This window comes from Myzus persicae, unplaced genomic scaffold, assembly GCF_001856785.1.
Source record: "Myzus persicae strain clone G006 unplaced genomic scaffold, MPER_G0061.0, whole genome shotgun sequence".
Lineage (NCBI taxonomy): Eukaryota > Metazoa > Arthropoda > Insecta > Hemiptera > Aphididae > Myzus > Myzus persicae.
In genome coordinates this window covers 318038-342345 of record NW_019101013.1, presented here as the reverse complement: position 1 = coordinate 342345, position 24308 = coordinate 318038, and the positions used below count along the sequence as shown (strand labels likewise).

The 24308-nt window shown below is 27.4% G+C and overlaps 2 protein-coding genes across 2 annotated transcripts; one reads left to right on the top strand and one right to left on the bottom strand.

Annotated features, from left to right (window-relative positions):
- Positions 1 to 393: 393 nt before the first annotated feature.
- On the bottom strand, positions 394 to 16211 carry LOC111027274 (dnaJ homolog subfamily B member 1-like). Its single transcript, XM_022305584.1, has 18 exons — positions 15632 to 16211; positions 12946 to 13014; positions 12781 to 12885; positions 12418 to 12576; positions 12269 to 12347; positions 9550 to 9695; positions 9367 to 9480; positions 9077 to 9234; positions 8448 to 8582; positions 6810 to 6969; positions 6651 to 6752; positions 6525 to 6591; positions 5704 to 5849; positions 5514 to 5633; positions 5305 to 5450; positions 1466 to 1572; positions 1232 to 1395; positions 394 to 1159 (listed from the first exon to the last, which is right to left on the bottom strand). Exons 1-18 carry the CDS (start codon positions 15762 to 15764, stop codon positions 1038 to 1040), a joined length of 2232 nt encoding a protein of 743 aa, XP_022161276.1. The 5' UTR covers positions 15765 to 16211; the 3' UTR covers positions 394 to 1037.
- Positions 16212 to 17440: 1229 nt separating this feature from the next.
- LOC111027284 (protein TFG-like) lies at positions 17441 to 20787 on the top strand. The gene is made up of 7 exons (XM_022305604.1): positions 17441 to 17554; positions 17700 to 17783; positions 17855 to 17996; positions 18105 to 18344; positions 18411 to 18539; positions 20274 to 20429; positions 20496 to 20787. The coding sequence occupies exons 2-7, from the start codon at positions 17724 to 17726 to the stop codon at positions 20723 to 20725; spliced, it is 957 nt and encodes a 318-aa protein (XP_022161296.1). The 5' UTR covers positions 17441 to 17554; positions 17700 to 17723; the 3' UTR covers positions 20726 to 20787.
- Positions 20788 to 24308: the final 3521 nt, after the last annotated feature.

Here is a 24308-nt window from a genome sequence, read left to right as displayed (position 1 = left end):
AAATATGATGTGTAGGATGTAGGTAGGAATTAGGCAAGTAGCTTACAAAGTTACAAAACAACAAATGTTCCGGTGCAGCTAATATTTTACCTGTAAGCAACATATTGAGCTAATTTTTAGTTATAAAACTATTAGTTTGTTTAAAAATGATATCACATAAAAAAGATGAATCATTTTAAGAATACACTAAGCAAGTAAATAATTGTATGTTTATACTTTATTATGATTGACGATTATCTATTATTTTTAATACAAGCGTTTATAAACATGTACTTATTTTTAAACACCAAAGTTTTGTATAAAATATAATTTAACTAATAATTTAACAAAATAATCAAAAAAATTAATTCTACTAGAAACAATTCTTTAAATAACCTTAATTCAATAAAACAATGAAATAATAAAGGAATTTATTATATAAATAGAAACAAAAAGAGCCAACAAATCACACACAATTTTAAACTAACTAATTTTAAAAGCGATATTTTATTTATGAATAGATAATGTATATAATATTTGTTACATAATACTTGTATTGTTATGAATTTGTATAATCTTAAGTAATATTTATATGGTCAGTGTTCACATTTTCACCGTTTTGTATTTGAGGTTCAAATATTTTTTATCTCCCTCTACTAATTGTCAAATTAGATAAATAAATAGAATAACAAGAATTGTTAAAGTGAATAACTCTTACGTAATAGTTATCCCACAATATAGTTTAAAATAAATTATTCTTTAACATTTTGTCTTTTACAATGATTATTTTAGACATATTTATACTTATCCTTATAAAAAACTCATAGGTACCGAACTTGACACACCAACTACAATGTTCTAATTTATATATAATAATGCAACTATTAAAAGAAATATTACACTTATCAATTTGAAAAACAAAATATTATGAAACTTGAACTAAAATGTGATAATCTGCACAGTGTATATATTTTATGAATTGTAAACATCTAAATTGACATTTTATATAAAAAAAACAAAACAAAACTAAGTGGTATTATAGATTATAGAACATGAAATTATTTATATTTTTGTTTCATCAATGTTTGGTACTCCTCACAAGATTTCATTTGGTATTTAGTTGCTTTGTTGAATAAGGTAGAATCATCATCTAAACGTGCTCTCCACATTAACGACTCATCTAAAATATCATAGTCAAGTATAATTATAATTTGTTGATTACATTAAGATTGATAAATTAAGTGTTACTAACAGTATTCTTTTTCACGTATGCATTTTGTTCGTACTGTATTTATATAATCTTCTTCAATAGTATGCTCTAGACGTCTTAAATCGCCTGTATAGTCGGTATGAAAATTATCTTTCACAAAATATGAAATGTCTCTGAATGATGTACGACGAAGAACAGGATACTTCCTAATAAAAAAAATTTACATATCCATTCATTAATGTTCAACTGCAATAAATGTAAATATAATATACTTACGGGGAATGTTTTAGAGTGTACACTGGGTCATAGGAAAAGTTTGAAAACAATGATAGCAGCAGTAGTAGTAGAATTGGTAACAGCTGAAAATATATACTTGATGATTCCTATAAACAAAATAATAGAGTAATATTAAAAATATGCATCTTATTTAAGTTAATCATAAAGCAATGTCTTAAAGTCTTTAGTTTTTATATTTTAAAAATAATAATTTTTTTTCCTCTATATATTTATTAATAGAAAAACATTGTTAAAATTTAAAATTCCAACATTTATAAAAGCTTTAATTAAGGGTTTAGTATACCTAATGCTATTAAAATAGATAACCTCAAATGGATCAATATGATAAAATTAACAAAAGAACCCAACAAAAATATTTATTAGGCCAAAAATTCAAATATTTAAAATAATAATGATAAGTTGATAACTAAAATAAGTATATTCAAAAGGGATACACTATATTATATTAAATAACCAAATAATCCCAACTAAACTAATTGACACAATTTATGTGGATACCTTCCCATGTGTGAATAAAAGGAAACAAAAGAGCCTTTCTAGCAAGTAAAAATTTATCAAAAAACACCATTAAAAAATATCTTCAAATGATATATTCACATCAATTAAAAATAAAACTATCATGTTATGGCAACGCTACTGGGACTCTGCGCGATCTTTCAATAAACTTCATTTCATCAAAAGTTCAGTGAAACAATGGTCCTCAGCCGACATCAAAATATTGCGACCACCAGAATAAGAATCAGACACACTTTCCCTACGCATTCCTACTTAATAAGCAAAGATCATCTACCAATATGCAATATATGTCAACAAGCATTCATTATTCTTAGTTTCCCACGCAACATCAAAGTAATTCTCAATAAAGAACAAACCTCAAATATTATCAAGTTCATCTCAAAATGTAATGTAACAAACATAATTTAGCTTGATTAACATAAAATGTAAATACAAACCAATTTTTTATTATATATATTAACAAATTTTTATTTAAAACACAAATAAAAAAAAACATTAGCTAATAACCTTAGTTGTTGTACCTGATAATATCTTAAATGAAAAAAAAATATTGTATTTTTTTCAAACAACAAAATTAAAAAGTATCACAGGGAAAAAGTAATCAAAGTTCCCATAGCAAGTGTTAAAAACTTAAAAGTGAATCAAAAAACAAGACACAATATTAATATACTATACTTTAATACAGACATATATATACCCTTTATTTGAAGATTAAATGTAATATGAGTAATATGACAATATTTTTTTGGACACTTTTAATAAAATAACTGATATTAAACAGTTAATTGGGTACAATAGTATTATAAACTATAATCAATTAAAAACAAAACTGGTGAAACTTCAAAACACTAAAAAAATATATAATTGGTAAAAAATAAATTTAAAGATTATAATTAAACTCCATTTACATCAAGAAGTTACTTGAGAAATGCCTAGATTTTGTTGGGTCGCGGTCAGGCAGCACCGACTCAAACATTTGTATGTAGTTAAGACCTCAGGGCATAAGTTGTATGCCGATGTACTTTCATAAAGTGAATAGAGTGTAGACTATACATACATTAATACATCATTGTTTGTTTTTAAACACTATAAAATCAGTACTAAAATTTAAAAAAATAAAATAAGCTACCATTGAAATGTATAATAAAATAATATAGCAAAAAAACTATTTTTTATTAGTAATGGATACATTATTTAATTGTCGAATATTTTTTCAAATAATGAATAATTTAGATAAACTTTTAAAACAACATTTGCACATTCAACTGGCATTAAAATGAACAAAAATACTACAATATTGGAATATTATTATATAATTTATATTAAAAAACCAAAATATTATTCAAAAAAAGGAACCTTTATTTTTGATATTCATAAAACTCAATCTGTTATCAACGAATGGCGAACAACTTTTCCAGATGCATAATGTTAGTATGCAGTTTTCACATAGGATAGTGTAGATTAAAAATTACTAAAAGTGCTGTTAACCACTGTTTTTGTTATTGTCAAAATGTAAATTTTTTACATTTCTTTATAATTTTAATTAAAATGTCAAGTATAAATGTATAGTATAAAATAGATGATTGGCATGTTAGTTGGACTTACTACATTGGTCCAGATGTTTAGGTTAAAAAAAGGAGAAATATGATGCTATTATTTTCTTTAAAACATACAAATATTGAAATATGCCATGATATGATAATGACATAAAAAACCTAAAGATCTAAATCTTACTAATTACAAATAAATTGTTCGTTCTTTATGAACTGAACTTTAACTAAAAATGCATTTCATAATATATGAATATATTATAAAATAATTTAATGAAAAAAATCTATCTAGTTGAACGAGAGAAGTATAGCATATACTTTAAAATAATAGAACAAATAATTATTAACAACTTTGTGATATAATTTATGACTTTTTATAGGAATTACACATTTTAAAAATATTAAAATTATAATAATACATAAAACAAAAATCTAACAAAATTACGTATTATGTTTTGAAACCATGGATTGTTTGTAAATTGAAAATTAAAATTGCATACATTTCAGATATAAACATTATACATTTATACATAGACTCAATTACAGTAAACCAGTAATTTAATCCAAAAAATATTAAGTTTCTATAAGGTTTTGTAATTTTTCACTTTAATATAAGTACATTAACTTTTTTTTGTGTATAAATAAAAACAAAATAACTATCTACAGATTTTTCAAATGGATACCATATTTTTTAATTTAGTATTTGAATAGAAAAAATATTTTGTTGGTAATATATTAATTTACATAAATAATTCTAATGACAAACAGTTAAATATTTATATTACATTTGTCAAACAATACTTATAAATTGTATGCATTATAATGTGGCGGACAATATTTGAAACGTAGTTCTTACACATTTATTTAACTTTATTCTAAAGGTAAAAAGTAAAATCTTGATATTTAAAAAAATAACATCTGACGAATGATTGACTGTTTTTTATACATTCTTGATTTCAAGTCTGAACACTTGTTATATATTGCATTAAGTTATTTTTCTTAAAATATAATTAAAAATTATGGTTCCAATATAGAAGAAAATTTGTAATAATATTGATGGTTCATCAGACTAAAACAAAAAAATAAAATAATTTTTAATTTAAATGTTACTATGTAAAATTATAGTTGATTTCATTACATATAACATATGTATGGCTTTAAAATTAATCTCAACTTTATCTCCTTTGTTTCTTGATATTATAAAATTATGTATTTTTCCGATAGATTACCTGAGTTTTGTTTTTAAGATGTTCAGTTATGAAAATGTATGTTAACATGAAACTTGTATGCACGGAAGAATTTATGTTATGTATTTCATTATTAAATAACCTTAATATAGATACTTTGACAACTCTGACTTTCCAATATAAATTATCATATAATCATGAACATAATACAGAATTGTTTAAGTTTTAATTTATTTAAGATTATTTAAAGAACTAAATATATAAAAAAAAATAATGGGTAAATAATAACTATTGGGTTTATAATTACGTAGAACAGAATTTTTTTTCTCTTTTTTTTAAAGATATTTTTTACTTTTTCCTTTAGGCATTGACCCCCAATATTCTTTTAGATAAAAATAAAAGCAGGACCCCCACGGTTGATGGAAAGTCAGTTGGGCCAATAGTACCTTTTTTATTAGTTATTTGGTAGGTAGGAAATTATTTGTAAATTGTGTTGAATTAAAAATATATTTGGTATAGAAATAAGGATAAAACTTCTAATAAAAAATTTAAAAAAAACTGTTACCTGTTGTTGATGATTATCATTATCAGTCTCTGGTGGCCAACGTCTAGAAAATGATCGAGAATAGTATGGGTTTGACATTGGTCCTTGTCTTGTTGGGAAAGCTCCATTAAAGAACATGTTAAATAATTGTTCAGCTGTAATATCCGCTGCAAGTAACATATTTATTCAATACTCAATAGTGTTTTAAACAGTACACTCAAACTACTTACATTCAAATCCATGATCATAATTTCTGTGTACATGATCTGATGTAGAATTCTCATGGCCAACCATGTCATAACGTTTACGTTTTTCTGCATCAGTCAATGTGGCGACTGCATTACCTACAGCTGATTATATAACATAAAAAACCAATGAATTGTTTTACTTGTAAAATCATATTAAAATAAAATTACATACTTTTAAATGCTTCAGCTGCTCCGGGTGCATGATTTTTGTCTGGATGCAATACTAGAGCTAATTTTTTATAAGCTTTTTTTATATCAGTATCAGTAGCATCTTTTTTTATGCTAAGCACATCATAGAAATCTTTGCAGTTGTTAACTCTATAGGTATAAACAAATATGATAAAAATCTATAACAAATTTGGCACCAACACAAAAAATTTAATTTTGATTATAGCACCGTATAGGGTTCATTGACAATACAATGTGACTTGTCAATAGCACCACACATAGCACATAGTATAAGGAATAAGATGTATGCTGAATGATAATAATGCATTAATGCACATACTTTATTATAGGGAAATATATAATTTATACACGCAACCAACAATAAACTCAAGCTGATGTAGTGATGTCATATGTTTATATATTTTCATCTTATATAATACAGTATGCACAAAAACACAAAGCGATGCACATGCGCAGACTAAGTTGAGGATACTTCTTTTCTTTATACTATGGTGCTATGCACAAATGGTTACTAAGCCCTAAATGTAATATTTAATGTTTTTGGTCACCAAAACTATTATATTACTTCATTTGTGTTAAGAAGATCAAAGAGTGTGGAATGTAGGACAATGTTAATTTTTAAACAAACCTACGGAATAATTTTGACAAGTGGTAGGGTCAATGTGGTCATTAACCTGTTAAGGAATGATTTATATCATTGATCATAAGTAAAACAATTTATTTTCGCTGTAATTAATTATTATTATGTAATTCTTGTAGTTCATAGTTATGCATAATTAATCAGATAATATTAAATTTTATTACTTTTTGACTGTGTCCAACTGTGCTTTTGTATACGTTGGCTGATTAGCTCTTTCTGCTCTAGGGCTACCTATGAGTAGAATAAAAATGATTTAATGAACAAAAAGATATTATTTGGGAATTAAATACCTGGAGGTGTATTTTTACGTTTCTTAGCATTTTGTCCATCAGGTTTTGCATTTGCTGTTGAATGTTTTCTTGAGCCTTGAGTTTTTAATTTTTTTAATAGTTCTGCACAAAAATAAATGTATAAATATTTTGAAATTTGAAAAGAATTAAAGTACTTGCCATCCGCTTCAGAAGTTGGGAAAAGTTTTTTACTCTTATTTATGAACTTTTCTGCTTTTTCAATGTCCCCTTCGATGATATAATACTCAGCACGATCTAAACAGCGATAGGCTTCATCTTTGTTTACTTCCATGATAGTTGAATGGTAAGAATTTAAATATTAATTCAAAAATTGGTAAATTTTTTAAAATATGCACATATATTCCTAAGTTAGTGGAATACTAGTAATTAAAACCCAAAATACACCTATGTCATTTTAAATGTAATACTCTGTATTATGTTATGCCGTCAAAACAGCTTAAATTTCTCAGTGTAAATATAAATAGTATGACATAAAAAATGTGCTCGAGAGACAATAAAATTACACAAACGAGTTAAATGAGCACAAAACAAAATATTTAAGAAATAACAAGAATATTAGTTATAAGTTATAACTATACAAGAAACCAGAATAAGATTGAAGATATGGAAATAATGATAGACAGAATTAATCAAGACTTAAAACAGCTGATCGATGGTCAATTTAAAACCACGGTAGCCGTATGGTACCATACCACAACCATAGAAAAATCTGATGAAATACCACAGAACCAGACGTGAGTACGTGACAGAACAGGACGTGATATTATGAGATTTGAACACGGTTAGATATATCTTTTTTATTTTTTAATATATATTTTAGTAAATCTTAAACCGTGGATAATGGATATGAATTATGAATTTATTATCCTGATAACATATTAGTCAATAAGGAATCAAGATTCAGGACATTTCCCACTATGTATTTAAACAAATCGCGTATTTTGAATAATTATAAATAATTTAAAATTATATTAATAATAAGAGGAGATAATGTGAAATTAAACGCTAAGTTACAGAGGCACTATGCCACTATCAAGGGTAAAGGATGTGATTTAGTGTGAAACATTTGTGGATAGGAATATAGGATGGTTATGACAATTATAGGACGTTGAATGAGATGGAACAAGGAAGGGTGATTGACTTCTTGACTATTATAATGATTTACTTCCATGCTGGCAAGGAGATCAGGTATGTCTATGGAGGAATCTGGCAGGTAAAAAATAAATCGAGTGTCCACTTCACAACAACACGAGAAAAGTGAGGGAATACTAAGATATCACAGTGAATTTATACTTAATTTTGAGAACATAGGCTGAGTGCAAAATGAACTGATTTTAAACCTACTCAAGCCTTTATTGGTCCTTAGCCAGACAAGGATGCCGAAATACCACACCACAATACAGTATAAAGTGTACTAATCCCTAATAAAAAGTATGTAGAAAGACTGTTGAACTGAATGGCTTAGTGTTACGCACGATGGCACAACAGCTAAAGATTTTAAGAGTTATGAGTTTAACTAACCGTAATATTTATATGGTTATCAAAGTTGAAGATGAAGTTAAAATGGGTGCCCAGATCTTAAAATGTAAAATACACTCTTAAGTTATATTGTTTAACGAGTAACAGTAGTGAAAGATGGGCAATTCAGATTGAATTATTTTACAACTATGAGGAGTGTCAATGTTCATATGAGTTTTAGCCATCAGCAAAGAGAAGACTTTTGTTTTTTATAATGAATTGAAAAATAAAATAAAATAAATAGGAGGCTGAGCTTACCACCTTGATGTATGGTCTTTGTTTATTTAATTTGTGGTCTTCTTTATTGAATACTTTTTTTAAATCCATATCTACTTCAACTATTGACCATGTCACTTTTATATTGGAAGATAGTTTTATCATATAGATAATATTCTGTTTATTATATTGTAATTGTTGAGTTAGTTTAGTTGTATACTAGTGGCCTTTTAAAAAAAAGAAAATGTGCCATCTCTTTTTTCCAGAACTTCAACAAAAAAACTTATTAGATAGCAGCCTAGGGAAAAAGAATCAAAAATACCAAACACAATGTACATACTATATAGTTCTCTGACATAATATATTACTTATAAATCAAATACATATATCAGTATAAATTATACATTCAAAAATTAATCAACCAAAGTATAAAATATAGATAGTTATTATTTATTGATTTGTACAAACATTTTTTGTTATCCACTAAATTGTTTTTGACATCAACATAGATATTAAAATACTATTTTCGAAATCAAAAATATCAATAAACATTAATTAATTCATTAATCTTTTCTACATTCATCTACTTTTAACCATCGACTTAAACAATAATAATATTAAGGTTTCAAAGATAAAAAAAATAATAGTATATTACAAAATTTTACAAATTAATAATCAAATGAGTCATAAAAATTAAAGTACTCATTTTCAGTACAATACTCATCTTCACCTTCATCAGTGGAATCATATGTAGTTTGTGGATTCTGATAGAATCTATATGCGTTTCGATTTCCATTATATCCTGCATGGGAAAAAGTAGGTTGATGTCCTAAAAAAATAAAGCATTTGATAAATACCTACATGATCAAAGTTAATATTAATATGGTAAATTTGTGTTTTGTTGAGGTCAACAATCAGATTTTAGTTCACTATTTTTCGTTTATGTGGGTATAGTACTTACTGTAGGAACTTTGTGAATAATGACTAGATGTAGAAGTAGAAGGTTTTCTTAAAGTTTGGTCATACATTTTACGTTTTGTATAATCACATAATGTGTCAACAGCATTAGTAACAACTGATAAACAAAAAAAAAATTCATTTACAATAGAGACCTACTAAAAATATATTTTTTTTCCTTTTTTACCTATAAAAACTTCCCCTGAACCAGGTGCAGAATTTTTATCCGGATGTAATAGCAAAGCTAATTTCTTATATGCTTTTTTTATTTCTGGAATAGTTGCAGTAGTTTTAATGTTTAACATTGTGTAGTAATTTTGACTATTTTTGACCCTATAAATAAAAATTAGTACATTTACAAAATATTTAGCCTAATATAGAGATATCTGACAAATATACACAACAATGGTATTTATATCAGCTATTGAGCTGAATATATTGTATTTAATAATAGTAAGATGTTGGTCTGATGATTACAACAGGAGTCTCCCAAGACAGAATTTAGAGTTTAGAACGTAATAGAATAATAAACATATTTATAATTTATATGATACTCTGAACCAGTTTTAAATAATTCAAATAATACAATGTATTTTTATGGTATAGATAAGGTGAAAAAACAAAGGTAATATGGTATTTATAAAATATAATTATAAATATTGATTTAAATCAAACACTGAATTCATTCAATTAACCATGCAAAATATGCTATTAAATGATAAATTATAACAGTTAAAAACCAGTGAGTTTGTATGTATCTATTTTTTTCACTTTTTATAAATAAAATTATGTAATTGTAAGCATATAAAGTTTAAACAAAATAATATGTATTAATTATAATAATGTTTGGGAATATTTAGTTATTAATAATTCAAATTGCATATGTATGTTTAAGTGAATTAATCAATTAAGTTAAGAAAAAAAATCAATATTGTGTTTAATAAAGAATTTTTAACAATTTCTTAGAGGGTACCATCGCTGGACGATTTCCCTCATCATGTGCCTCATGTGTATTTTTTATAATGTATATAGGGTTATATAAATTATCCATTTTACTTATTGTATCATGTAAATACAGATTGTAAATTTTCTTATAGTAAAAAAAAAAAAAACAGTTTCTTGAGTGTCGTTATAGATGATACTGTCTGATACTAACTTTATACTAATTTAGGTAAATAAGTTTAAAATAAAAATATTTGGTAATTAAAGTTAATACAGATGCATCACATGTGTCCTTTACATTTTTCACAACAGAGTAGTAATGAACCTAAACTAGGCAAACCTCATAAATTGTCTCCTTAACCCAATTGTGAAGGAAAAAAAATCCTCAGTATAATGTTACTGGCAAATACAAACAATAATTATTTGAGTACTTGATAACCAGGGCTCATAAGTTCATGCACTAAAAAAAGCACAAATAAGCATTCATTCATGCACTAAAAATTGGCAAAATATGCACTAAAAAGTTTGAAAATATGCACATAATGCCCTTACATTTTTTAATTATTTCTCTCAAAATATGCATTGTGTAAAAAATTTATGAGCAAATTTTAGAATAATAAGAATATATCCATTAGTTTTAAAAGTATTTTATTCCATTTAATTTTCATACATTTAACCAGTGTTTGGAAAGAACGTCGTTCATGAACGCACGTTCATGCGTTCACGTTCATAAATAGTGAACGATACGTGAACGTCACTCGTATTTTTAAAATAGAACGTGAACGTGAACGCTTATATTTTTAATGAACTTGATCGATTATTTAGACGTTTAATTTATTTACCATTTAATAAATATATTTTAATCAATCATATTATAATAATATTTTCCATTGTAGTTCCTATGATATCGAATTTAAATTTAATTAGTAATTACTGAGAAAAAAAAATTAAATGAACGCCCAATAAACGCGTTCATTTTTTGAATGAACGTGAACGTGAACGCGTTCGTTTGAAAAAAACAGGAACGTGAACGCAAACGAGTTCCTTTTTTAAGTACTGAACGTGAACGTGAACGAGTTCATTTTTTTAGTGAACGTTCCGAACACTGCATTTAACAATCAAGATTAATAAAATGGATACTTGTGAAATTCATATAATCATATGGATTTGTCATCTTTATCAAATTTAAGTAGGTAGTAATTTTCTGTCTAATTTTTGTACACCATTATCGTGCACCTACAATGAAAACATTTTGAATGAAATATTAGTTATTTGACATTTTCACGACTCGTACAGTTAAACAACTCATCGGCGACTGGCGTGTGCAAGAAAACTATGCTGTACCAGTGTACACAATTGTAGATGTGGGTTGGTAAGAAACATTGTACACGTGTACATGCCTGTACAGGTATTATTTTGACGACAGACTTTACATGGCATAGAATGGTAGTGGTAGCGATAAAATTGTTTCCGCGGTACTAAGTAAAACGCATAAAACCTAAATAGGAATATACTAGAATACTAAGTAGTCACACGAAAATAAAAATAAATCAAAACACTATCATTTAGTAAACAGGAAAGTAAATAAGAAACAAGAAATATTTCAAATATTTTTTTATGAAATAATATGTGCTATAAACTCTTTAAAAATGATTATATGCCAAATATGCCTTTACACCCAAAACATGCGAAAACATGCACTATTAAACTTCATATTATTATTACTATTGTTATGAAACAGATTTGTATCTCAGTTAGCATGTTTTTCTGTGTAGCAAAAAAAAACATGCAGATGCATGAACTTATGAGCCCTGTTGACAACATAACATGTATAATATTTTATTATTCAAAACTTTTCTACTGGCTTATATTGATAATAGGGTTTTGTTGAAAATCAAAAAATGAACAGATTTATAGTCTATTGGAAATTATCAACAACCTATAGTTAACCTATAGTTACCTACCTCTTAACAACATCGGCCTGTTCTTCTGTATAATCAGGCTTATTAGTATCTTTCATTTCTTGAAGCTGTTTTAAGAGTGCTAAAACATAAAAATTATTATTACTTTTTTTATTCTTATTAAGTAGTATGGTATAATATATTAAGTTTACTATCAGCTCTGGTCATTGGAAAAAGCTTTATTGATTTAAGAATAAACTTTTCTGCTAGCTCAAATTGTTTGCTTTGTATGTATTCCTCAGCTTTTTCAAGACATTTGAAAGATTCATCTTTGTTTATCTCTTTAAACATCTTATATGAATAAGTAGTACCTATAACAATTATTTATGTTATTAATTACTTTCTTATAATTTCAATACTTATATCAGTATGAAAGTTCTTCATTTTTGATTAAATACAGATCCCTAAATACTAAAAACAACTTTGTGATAGAAAGTATTTATTTTTGTTTAGGTGTAGTCAATCCTTTAAACAATTCCTATAAAACTGGTATAAATATAAGTTATTGTACAAACTTGATTTGTAGCCCATTTTTGACTTTTTTGGCGGTTGCTTAGTATTACAGTCGGAACTGGATGATGAATTTGAATTATCACCATTATAAGACTCATCGGAATCATCTTTAAATTTACAGTTATGATTAGGTTACGCAATACAATACATTTTTAAGTTATGCACACCTGATTGATTTCGTTTCATAGGCCGTTGCTTTGAATGCTTCATTGATGATTTTAATTTTTTCATTAAACCTAAAAAATATTGTTTTGGTCATTTTAATTTCAAATTCTATTCTTATACTTAACTAAGTAAGATGGAATGATAAGCAATAAGTTGATATAAAACATTGTGATGTATTCAACTTCAGTGAATGATATAATAGTTTAATAATAATATGTTTATACAAAATACAAAGTATGAATTTCAGTTCATGGATGGAAAATCTGTAGCACGTGTGACTAAGATTGAGAGTAAAAATTTTAAATACTTAGGTATTTAAGTATGTTTTATTTTTAATGATAAATAATAAGCATAATGGAAGCATTTTTTCATTATTGTTGATGTCTTCTACTAAATTAAATAATAGGTTTGTTAAAAACATAGATAATGGATGAATGCAGTGCAGCACCACATGTATTTTATTATAAGGTGCAAATTGTATACCAAACATGAATCAATTGGCAAAAAAACTAAATTTATCACATCAAAACAAATTAATAAATACTTAAAGTGATGTTACAACTAGGGTAGTGGAGACTTGTAGCATTTGCACATTGAATGTGTGGACAGATTTTTTTTTTAATGTTCTATTTTTCAAAAAATAGGTGCAATATTAGTTCCTTTATGCAGTAAAAAAAATCCCAAACAAAATTCAGCATCATGCTTTTGAAATATTTGATGTTTTATTCATTGTTAAACACAAATTATCCATATATTTTTTATATTTTGATGGGATACAAAAACTCAGGTAATTTTTGGCGAGTTATGTGAGAAAAATTTTCCATCTCTGCCATAGTTATTTATTATTGATAGAATGAGTATAAAATGATAAAAGTTGATTTTTAAGTTCAGAAGTACCTATATATTGCTTAAGTTACTGATAAAAGTAACCGAAAAGTAAAGAGAGATTTAGGTACTTGTTTGTTATCGCCCCGCCAATACGATGTTAAAAATTTATCTCCCCGCCACTCTTGTTTGCTATCGCCCCGCCATATAGTTATTTGTGTGTAGGAAAAATAATGCTGGACGTATTCTGTCACAGCAATGGATTTTTGGTGGGATATGTCGGGAAACCAAAGCGTGTTTTATAGTGAGTGTACCTGATCGATCGGAGAAAACATTGCTACTTATAATACAAAAATATATAAGACTAGGCTCAATAATTGTGTTGGATTGTTGGGAAAGCTTACAATAATTTGCAGCAAGCAGGATTTAAACATAATACTGTTAACCACATGTTTAATTTTGATGATCCGGACACAGGGGCACACACCCAAAACATCAAGAGGTTGTGGCCTGTGGGGATCTGCTAAATGGGGAAATAAAAAGTGTCGTGGAACTAATAGAAATTTTCTGGAATCAAATTTAGCAGAATTTATGTTTAGAACACGTCTCGGAAAAAATGATGCATTTGAAACAATATTAAAAGATATTTCTGAGTTCTGGTCTCCTTTGTAAATTTATAGTTTTTTTTTTAAATTTATAATTATAGTACATTTTTATATTTATTTTTTATTGTTTATTTTATTATACTATAATATATTTAATTTATGGAGGGGTGATAGCAAACAAGTACCGAGATTTATAGGAAATAGTTTTTTTACTTGAACTCAGTGGCTCCGAACTCATGTATCATGTGAAGTGATTACCTCCCTTTTAAAATTTAGATGACTGGGATGTTGCTGTGGGCATGTGGCTAGTTGGATAAAAATGTTAGATTTCGCTTCTCAAAATGTTTAGAGTTAAGCTACTGCTTAAACTTATTCAATAATATAATTAACTAGTTGACCATGAAAAATTAAACTCCCGTGGATTTACTTATCTTTAAACTCTGTTAAATACAAACTTTTCTTGCGAGATGAACAAGTTCGAGTACAGGATTACACATGAACTTTATTTACCACAAATGAGATAGAACTTGGCTGTGGATTGCTTACACACACTCAAACACTCAACCATTGACTCTAATTAATATGGATTAAAAAATAATAGTAGACAAGAGTGAGCTAGGGCAATGGTATAACTTTGAAGGGAATACACGAAAATAATAATTAGGTACTACAGAACAATAGAATATTATTATTATAAAACTAATAGTAATCAATGATTTCTGTATTCTGTGGATACTATTTTTCTTTAACTTGGCAATATCCCTAATGAATTAGATAACAATACCTTTCATCAGTAATGTAATTGAAGTATAATTATACATTTGTAACGTAGCTTTTAGATATCATTGTATTAAATTGTACAAAAATATATTAAAAAAGATCCAGTATCAAACTTAACAATAATGATTAATTCAAACAATCTTGACCAAAATATAAGATAAAACTGAATCACAAAAAAATTCCAAAGGGTTCCCATCCACCAACATCTTATTACATAACCATTATAATTATGTAAATTAGGAGGTAGGTACATTAATAAATTATTTTATCTACATAATATTATAGGTATAATAATTAATATGTACCAACTTCATGTTTTGAAGAGGGTATTATATCCCTACAGTGTGATCATAATACATAATGGATAACACATAAAATAAAATAATATTGAAAATAGTATTCGTAATCAGTGATCACGAATACTTCATTAGTGCCTGTTGTAAATAACAATTTTATCAAAAGTTTTTAAGTAACTCACGTTTTGTTTCTGGTGATGGATATAATTTGTTAGCTTTCACCGAAAATTTCCAAGCATTATCCAAATCTTTTTTTTTTATGTATAATTTAGTCAACTCAATACACCGGGAAGCCTCATCTCGGTTGCTCTCCATTTTATAATAAAATAAATCAAGAATTTGTAGTGTGATTAATACGTAAATTATATCATTTATGATAAAATGGTAAATTAAACTAAGAGGTTCTAATTAAAAGTATTATATTAATTATGAAGTAAATTATATTCTGTGTACAAAAGTTGGGTTAATTGTAATGTCACCTTCCAAAAAAAACTATGAATAAACCACAAATTTTTGACTGGTTTGAAATGAACACAAACTAAGAATAATGATCATAATATTAAATTAATGGTTAAAAATTTAAAATTAAATTTTTAATCTACAATTAGAAAATTGTAAATAACTAATAAAAACATTAGCGATTTATTCCTATCGCCGTCGTTCGTCGTTTTAATATTTTTGATAATAATTCCTTGTTATCCATAGATAATAGTGATCCATAGACACGGACCACCATAGACATACAATATAATATATGTCTATGCTGACCACAGTCACGGGCCACAGACTTCAAGTAATGATATCTATGTAAAGATATGATTTTTATTATCTATGAAAAAACAATAGTGTCTAATGGTCTTCTTCCATGATATTCCCAAACGCATTAGTTCTTTCTCTCTCTTTCTATCTCGTCCCCGTGAACTTACTATAGGCATGGCGCCATGGCACATTGCAAGGACTTGTTTTGATCATATATAATACATTATACATAATATATTATAATGTACCTATAAAATATTATCTTTGGTTTTTATGTACCCGATTAAAAATACAAATGGGGTAGTTTCTTAGTTATTAAAATGTTTGAACTAAACATAATTATCTTAAAAAATAATTTAAAAAAAAATGAAATAGTTGTAAAATTGTATCTTGTATTTATCATACCGGAGATATTTTTATAAGCTATTAATATTAATTGCTATAAATGTCAAATCACCATAGCTCCCATACCACGATATATCTTAAATTGTGCCCCATACTTATATGCCCATTACGATTACCACGGTGTAAGGCCGTGACCATAACAATGGACCTTTTATCATTTTGCTCACAGGACACTCATAAAAAATATCAAGAATTTGAAAATATGATCTAAATGTATATTTAAAAATTCCAAAAATCAGATTTCGAACAACTGCGCGATTGAAAAAAAAAGGGTGAGCATGTTGGCGAATCACTCCGTATATTTTATTTTCATTTCATAATTCCAACGCCTGGTGACAATTTTACAAAGATATAAAGTATTTCAGATTTAACCACGATTGTAGATATAACATAAATTTAATCTGTGGATTTAACATCAATGTGCATTGTGCACGTAAATATATAAGAGTTCATAAACCTATTAAAAAAGGTTATTATAGACAGTATATCGTCTAGGTAATATATATATTTATTATTTATATATCAATATATTCATGACCATCAAGCAGTGTGTACTGAACAGGGAACACTATAAAGTTTTAAATGATCAGTGTGACCAATATTCAATTAAGACTTATAACTCCATTTTGTTGTTACTTGTTATAATATGTTAATGTTTGCTGTTTGCTTCTCCGATACACCGATGATAACTGCACGAAGAATATCATTTTTACGCTCACAAGCAGTTCATTGGCCATAGACCATTGGCAGCGCTATTCATTACTATTCAATATTTTCTTTATAGTTTATTGCAATTCGTAAGTTCTAACTTGTAAGTAGTTGCGGTTGCGTCGTTGCGACCTGCTACTTGCTACTATTAGGAAATCGGTTCTGGTGTGTTCTGTATATTTTAGCCATTGACATCAACATTCAAGTTTTTCTTCCGATTTTCGTGCTCTGTGGTAAGTACAAAGTTATAAGATAGGAGTTTATTATTTGATCCACGGTATTTTGATATGGTTTCTGGATAATTATGATATTTATAGATTTGTTTTATTTTGTTGGTTATACATTAATCTATTGTTGTGGTTTTGATTATATATTTAGACGTAAATATAGTAGTTTCCAATCATGGAATCAGACAAGTCGACTTTTCAACCCATAGATTTAGTGGGCAAAGTTATAATTAAAGTATGTCTCCGGTGAATCTGTGCAATTTTAGTCAACTCGATGTATAACAAAAAATCATTTTATTTCCTCAGGTTCAATTAGGTGATGACATAAGAAAAGTATTAATTCACAATGAGTCTATAACATACGATGAATTATTATTAATGATGCAACGAATATTTAATGGAAAATTAACAGCTAATGACGATCTCACCATCAAATACAAAGACGAAGGTAGAATTTTTTTACTTATTGCTTTAAAATGTAATAAAATTAATTAATAGGTTCTAATACATTAGATAATTAAATATTGGAGGTTTACTATTTTGTGTTTATTATTAGATGGAGATTTGGTCACTGTATTTGATAGTCAAGACTTATCATTTGCTTTACAAACAAGTAGGGTATTAAAATTGCAAGTATTTATGAATAATTTAAGCTATCAAGAACGACTGAAGTCTAAACTAAATCCTGACGAACTTAAAAAACAATTGCGAGAAATAAGAGATGCTGTGACATGGTTATTAGATACAATTGAAGTTCCTAATGAAGGAAACAATAATAATGTGTCAAATTCTATACGTAATAATAATCAATACTAAATTATTATTTGTTAAGCAATGTATAATTTACTAATTATTTTATTAGAACAAGAACCAGTGAATGTTGCATCACCAGAAATACCAACAGATAATGGAGTTACTAAGGAATTTGATCCATTACGTAATTCTAAAGAAGAACGCTCAAAAACTCCTCAAACTTCACAGCAGGTTAAATGTAAGTATGATTATATCTAAAATTTTAGGTGCTAATTCTGTTTGTGCTCTACAAACAAGTTTTTGAGTCTATGTGCTCTACATATGTATCGTTTTGATTGTGTTTTATTTTATTGATTATTCACGTTCTGAATCAGAATACTAGTGATCAAAATTTGACTGCAAATGATTTAAAGGAACACCTCTCGTTTTCTTCAAGTATTCCCTCCAACCATGACTTCTCGATGTTTTCAGCGTGAGTCCCTGTGTTTGCATCGATATTTGGTGATTTAACACCTTTAATTTATTGGTACCGCCTTGTGTTCAAAACCTTGGCTTGTAAGACACCTATTACGTATGCCCATTCATCAAAACAATTTTCTGATCCTTCCTCGCATTCACATTCTATTATCGTAGAATTGTTTTCCGATAGTGTCGATGAAGAAACAAGCTATGGCAATCGTTTCAATTTTTTAAATCAAATACCCAGAGCCCATCTACACGTGCAACGTGATTTTGGTTATCAATTACTTCAGCATTTATATCTGTTAAGGAAGGATTTGTGGGCAATTCCAATATAAACATAAACTGCTGAACAATTTGATTAAGTGTTAACCCACTGTTACAACTTTGGTTCTAGTCAGTAAAATGAAGAAAACTCATAGCTATCTCGTTGTATGGCAGCCTCTTTTTGGAAACCAATAAATGGCTATCCACTCCCCATTTCAGCATTTCTGTCATTATACCTGCATTTCTGTGCCACAATTAAGAGAAGGGGCACTCTTTGGCACTTTTTAACAATTCTTTTTCTGCTAAAAACCGATGACACAAGACTTCATTTAATACTACTCTAGTATAAAACTCGAAAACATCACCACAGCCATCATAGTTAATAAATAATACACAAAAAAATAAAATATTAAGTAAATAAATATTATACTCGTAACGAACAACCTTTTCGCTATCGCTATGTTACTAAAAAACGACTGAAATAAAATTTAAGGTAAAGATAGTTAGAAATGATTAAAGATAAGATCTTGTAGAAACCCATCATATAAAAATATGGCATTATGTAACATAGTATTGTCCAATATCCAAATCAAATGCTTATATAAGGACTTACACTCTGTGTGCATTAGGAGCATGACCAGTTCTGCAGCCAAAACTACTTAGTCCACTACGCCACTCACCATAGTAAGTCACCGTCCGTCTAGTATACGGCTCCAACTGTAAACAGCCTCCCGCACTGTATAACAGCCACAAAATGTTTGATTAAAAACCAAAAGCCGGCTTCTTGAAACTGACAGTAAATTGTCAACAACTCAATTATGCTCTTAACCCTCTCTGAGTACATATTCTAATTTGCTTATACTTGCTGTAAGTGTTTTAATCCTCGACGAGTTGTGACTGGGAATGAAAAATTAAAAAAAAAATGGAGAGCAATGACGTATATGCTTGTCTGTTATGATCGATGAAATTAAATTTTAAAGTCGTTTAATCAGATGAAACACAAAGAAATAAAAAAGAATATGTGGGAAAACATAGGTTCATAGTGCATGCTCTTTTTGATAGTGATTTTAAAAACGTGTATATTTGTCCATGCTACTCAAAGTGTTAAAATTATAACAAATTTTTATACTTGTATAGTTATATGTTTTCAATATGAATAAGTTGTTTCTTAAGTATTTATTATTGATTTAAACATAAGTTAATCTATTTAGTTATTAACTACATATTTATTTGTCTGGTGTAATAGCTGAAGTATCTCAGGATAATTTAGCTATGTCTCAACCTCAAAGACAAACTCCACCAGTTCAGCAGTCTCAAATTCCTCAAACTATGTATAATGGACAATCTCAAGGCAATATGAATCAACACAATCCTTACTCTGGAGGGCAAATCCCACCACCAGGTTTGTATCTATTATATTAATTTACAGATGATTAATTACTGAATACTTAATAACAACATTTTACAGGGCCTCAGACTAAATGGGTGAATCCTTATCAGCAACCAGGTATGCGTGCGTCCTATCCAACAGCTCAATACTCTTATCTTTACTCAGCACAAATACCAGCATCTGGTTATTCCCAAATAACAGCTCAAATGAAGCCACCTACTGGAAATCAGCCTGTTCATTCATTGTATTATCCGACTAATACAACCCCTAATCCACAATATTCTGCTTCTCAGTATCCAGGACAATAATGATGAAAGTTACTATGATACAACCGCCAACTGAATGGACTGATTTACCCATTTAAAATATAAATATAGTGTTTTATAAATGCATTCAAAACTCATTTCAAACTTAAAAATAATTAATCTAAGGACTTGAAAATATTGAATGGTGTTGAATGGTTTATTTAAAAGGACAAATGTTTAATTAATATTATGTAGTGTTTTCAATTTTAGAGTTTTTTTTTGGAATTACAAATTATTTGTATTTAAAATTGATATAAATATTTTAAGTTAATATTAAGAAATTTCCCTATTTATATACATAAAAAAAATTTTGCACAACCTATTTGCAGATTTTTACAAGTACTGTATTTAAAGAATAATATTACATTTGAACATTTTTCATATTTTTAGTTATTGCATTCCATAATCCATCAGAACGTTTGTAAATTTTTATTTTATGAAATTTGATTGATATTTTTTATTGCCAATATATTATTCAAAAAGGTACTTAATATATTATCCACATTTATTAACTAAGACGTTAATAAATTAAAATGATGTTGATTGATGTATTTTTTTTTTTTTGAAAGGTTAAATGTCTACCCATTGTAATTATTAATTATGTTAATAATTTTATTTTTGGCTATGTTTATAATTTATTTAAAAAAATTCTGTATACATTTATAATATATTGAAAAAGAAATAAACATTCATGTATTTAATTTGTTTGTATTGTTATGTATTTTTATTTTGTATACCACTCATGTACTGTAATTTTTCTACCTTGAAAAATTAAATAGATTGAATAAATAAAGTTAAATATCATTTCCTAAAAATACATATTTATTATGTTTATTATATGGTATATTATGTTAGATTCAAAGAGAACAAGAAATGTTGTTCTTACAATACATTTATTTTTTGTGTATTATGTTTTGGAGCAAAAAATTTGATTCAATTTTAACGTTGTGTGTGTGATATCCTTATTCAGTGATTTTTATGCAGTTTATATACTGGAGGAGTAAAAAATAGGAGTTTCCCAATACTTTTCATAGTAATTGTGATAAACTAGGGAAAAACAATGCAAACATTTATGAATGGTGGAAAAAAATGCCCAGAAAAAATATGGAATACGGATTAAATGATAACAGGAAGACGAGAACAACCGGAATTGATAAATCCAAAAAAGTAGATGGTTTTAAATATCTTGGCACCAAAATAACTGAACCATAATACAGCAACATATGCCTGTAATTGGGCTATAGGGTGTAACAGGGTGGTCAAGTAGTTTCTGGTAGAACTTTTCGGGAAAAACAAAATTAAAATTGAGAAATAACTGGAATTTTTACTCAAAACCAGTTTTTTACAACTTCAGTTTTGTTAAATCGTATAACAGAAACTCACCAATTATTAATCATCGTAGATAGGATAGGTACTATGTATTTTAACAAAATGTTAACAATATCATTTTTCACAAAAGATATTTTCAAAATACATTGACTGTTTTTGAGGTATTTATGCACTTGAAATTTTTAATTTTCAATTTATTTTGTTGTATAATAATGTCGATAAAAATTGGTCAATAGGCTTAAAAATGTAATATAAAGTTTCCCATTATTCATTTATAAACTATTTCAAAAATATGAAAAATAAATTATAATATTTTTTAAAAGGTACCTAAGTGTTTAAAGTTAAAACGTTGACAACATTCGTCAAAATCACGAACTTTTTCAAACTATTTCGAATTAGAAATTCATATAATTATTTTACATTTTAAATCTCAGATTTTAAAATTTAGTACAAGATTCCTCATACAAAACAAAAAAAAACCTAAGGTACCCCTATATGTGTAGGGTACTCGAGGCGCATATTCTAACAGAAAAATAGTAATACATTTTGTTCTGAGCACAATTAATTTAGGTAGTAATGATAGCTTAATATTTCATTATAAATCGTGGTCTGAGTAAGTACCTATCAGCAGATCCACATTTAAGAGGAGGCCAGGATGGGCAATTGACCAATGATATGGAGGGGTTCAAGTGGAACTTAAAGGGCTATAAATCTATATATGAGTTTTTTTGTGTTTGGACGTAATATAACGCAATGTAATTTTTTTTTTGTATGTATTGTATTCTCGATTTATAGATGGGAGTTTAAAAATCTAGTTTATTAATAATTGTCATTGTCAATGGTGCCTGCCATTACTTATATTATTATTAGTGCATCATTATAAAATAAACGAAAAATGTACAGTCTTAAAATGACCATAACCTACTTAAATAAAAAAAATCCTCAGAGACGCAACAGATAATATTCTTGCTTTTAAATTTTATAAGAGGTAAATTTACTCTAAATTTAGAAATTACGGAGTAAAATACTAAATTGTGAACGTACAATTTGCCATGTTGAAGTTGAACGTTTGTAAAACGGCGAAATGCCCGTGTGGCGTCCTCTTAATATTATTATTAAAATGTTAAAAATTATTTGGTAACCTTGAATCTTGGTTACCAAAAAGTTAGACTGTCTTCGATTTATTTTAGTTTTTTTTTTTATGGATGTTGATAAAATATTATTGGTTAGAGTTTAAAATTGAATATAATGTTCTTCGTAATTGTTATTATATAGTTATTTTAAGATATTAAAGATCCAAAGCCAAATTTTTTTTATAAGAATTCGTCAAAATCACGAAAATTTGCAAATTATTTTGTAGCTAAACATTTTATAAAATGTTCAATTTTTTTACAACTAAGCTTCACATTGGGGGATACGTGCAATTTAGCTCTCAATCGATTTTGGAAATTGTTATTGGAAACCTTTGTATCTTTTTTTGGAAGTACTTACCTATACCATCATAATATGGCAAATACACAATTTTGAAAAAAAATTCGTAAAAATCGCTTGGGGGATAACTTGTATTTGTTCCAACATTTAATTTATATGTTGTATAATAATATATTTAAACACAAAATACTCGTCAAAATTATCACCTCGTAGTTCCACCTTGGGGAGGATTGTCCACCATAGTTTCCCCCTAAAATGTAAACACTGGCCTGATTACCCATTTATTAATAATTAATAAGACCGTGTGCGTACTTGCGTTTAGGACGTAGGTGTTAGGTAGGTACTCATAGAGTAATTTTACTCTATGACGTGTACGGTTTAAATATTCTTTTCTATGCGGTTTACCTTGTACTTACAAGTTACAACTTACGCAATGGACGTGACTAATGTCCGGTGAATCGATAATAAATACTATAGTTTATAATAATTGAAGTTTGTCAAACACTTTAATAAATACGTGTGCCTCAGTGCCTATTTATTATTGTTATCGTGAATTTGAGATATTATGGAGCAATTTATATTATTATTAAAATTCCATTTATATTCCACACTCGGATTAATGTCACCGGCAATTATCGCACTTCAATTCGTGGAGTACACAACACACTACACATAGATAATATAAGAATACTTATTTGTCTACGAGAGCACAGCAATAACAACAACAACAACAACAATGACAATTATTATTTTATGTTTCAGGCTTAGACATAGATACATAAATACATTTGTACAAATTATCTATGGGCTTAGGTTCTCATAGGAG

Coding starts and splice junctions, on each gene's coding strand:
- LOC111027284 (XM_022305604.1), top strand. CDS start 17,724: ATGGAATCAGACAAGTCGACTTTTCAACCCATAGATTTAGTGGGCAAA. Junction 17,784..17,854: donor TGGGCAAAGTTATAATTAAA/GTATGTCTCCGG, acceptor TTATTTCCTCAG/GTTCAATTAGGTGATGACAT. Junction 20,430..20,495: donor AGGGCAAATCCCACCACCAG/GTTTGTATCTAT, acceptor AACATTTTACAG/GGCCTCAGACTAAATGGGTG.
- LOC111027274 (XM_022305584.1), bottom strand. CDS start 15,764: ATGGAGAGCAACCGAGATGAGGCTTCCCGGTGTATTGAGTTGACTAAA. Junction 9,696..12,268: donor CAGGCCGATGTTGTTAAGAG/GTAGGTAACTAT, acceptor TTTTATTTATAG/GGTCAAAAATAGTCAAAATT. Junction 9,235..9,366: donor TTATTCACAAAGTTCCTACA/GTAAGTACTATA, acceptor TTATTTTTTTAG/GACATCAACCTACTTTTTCC.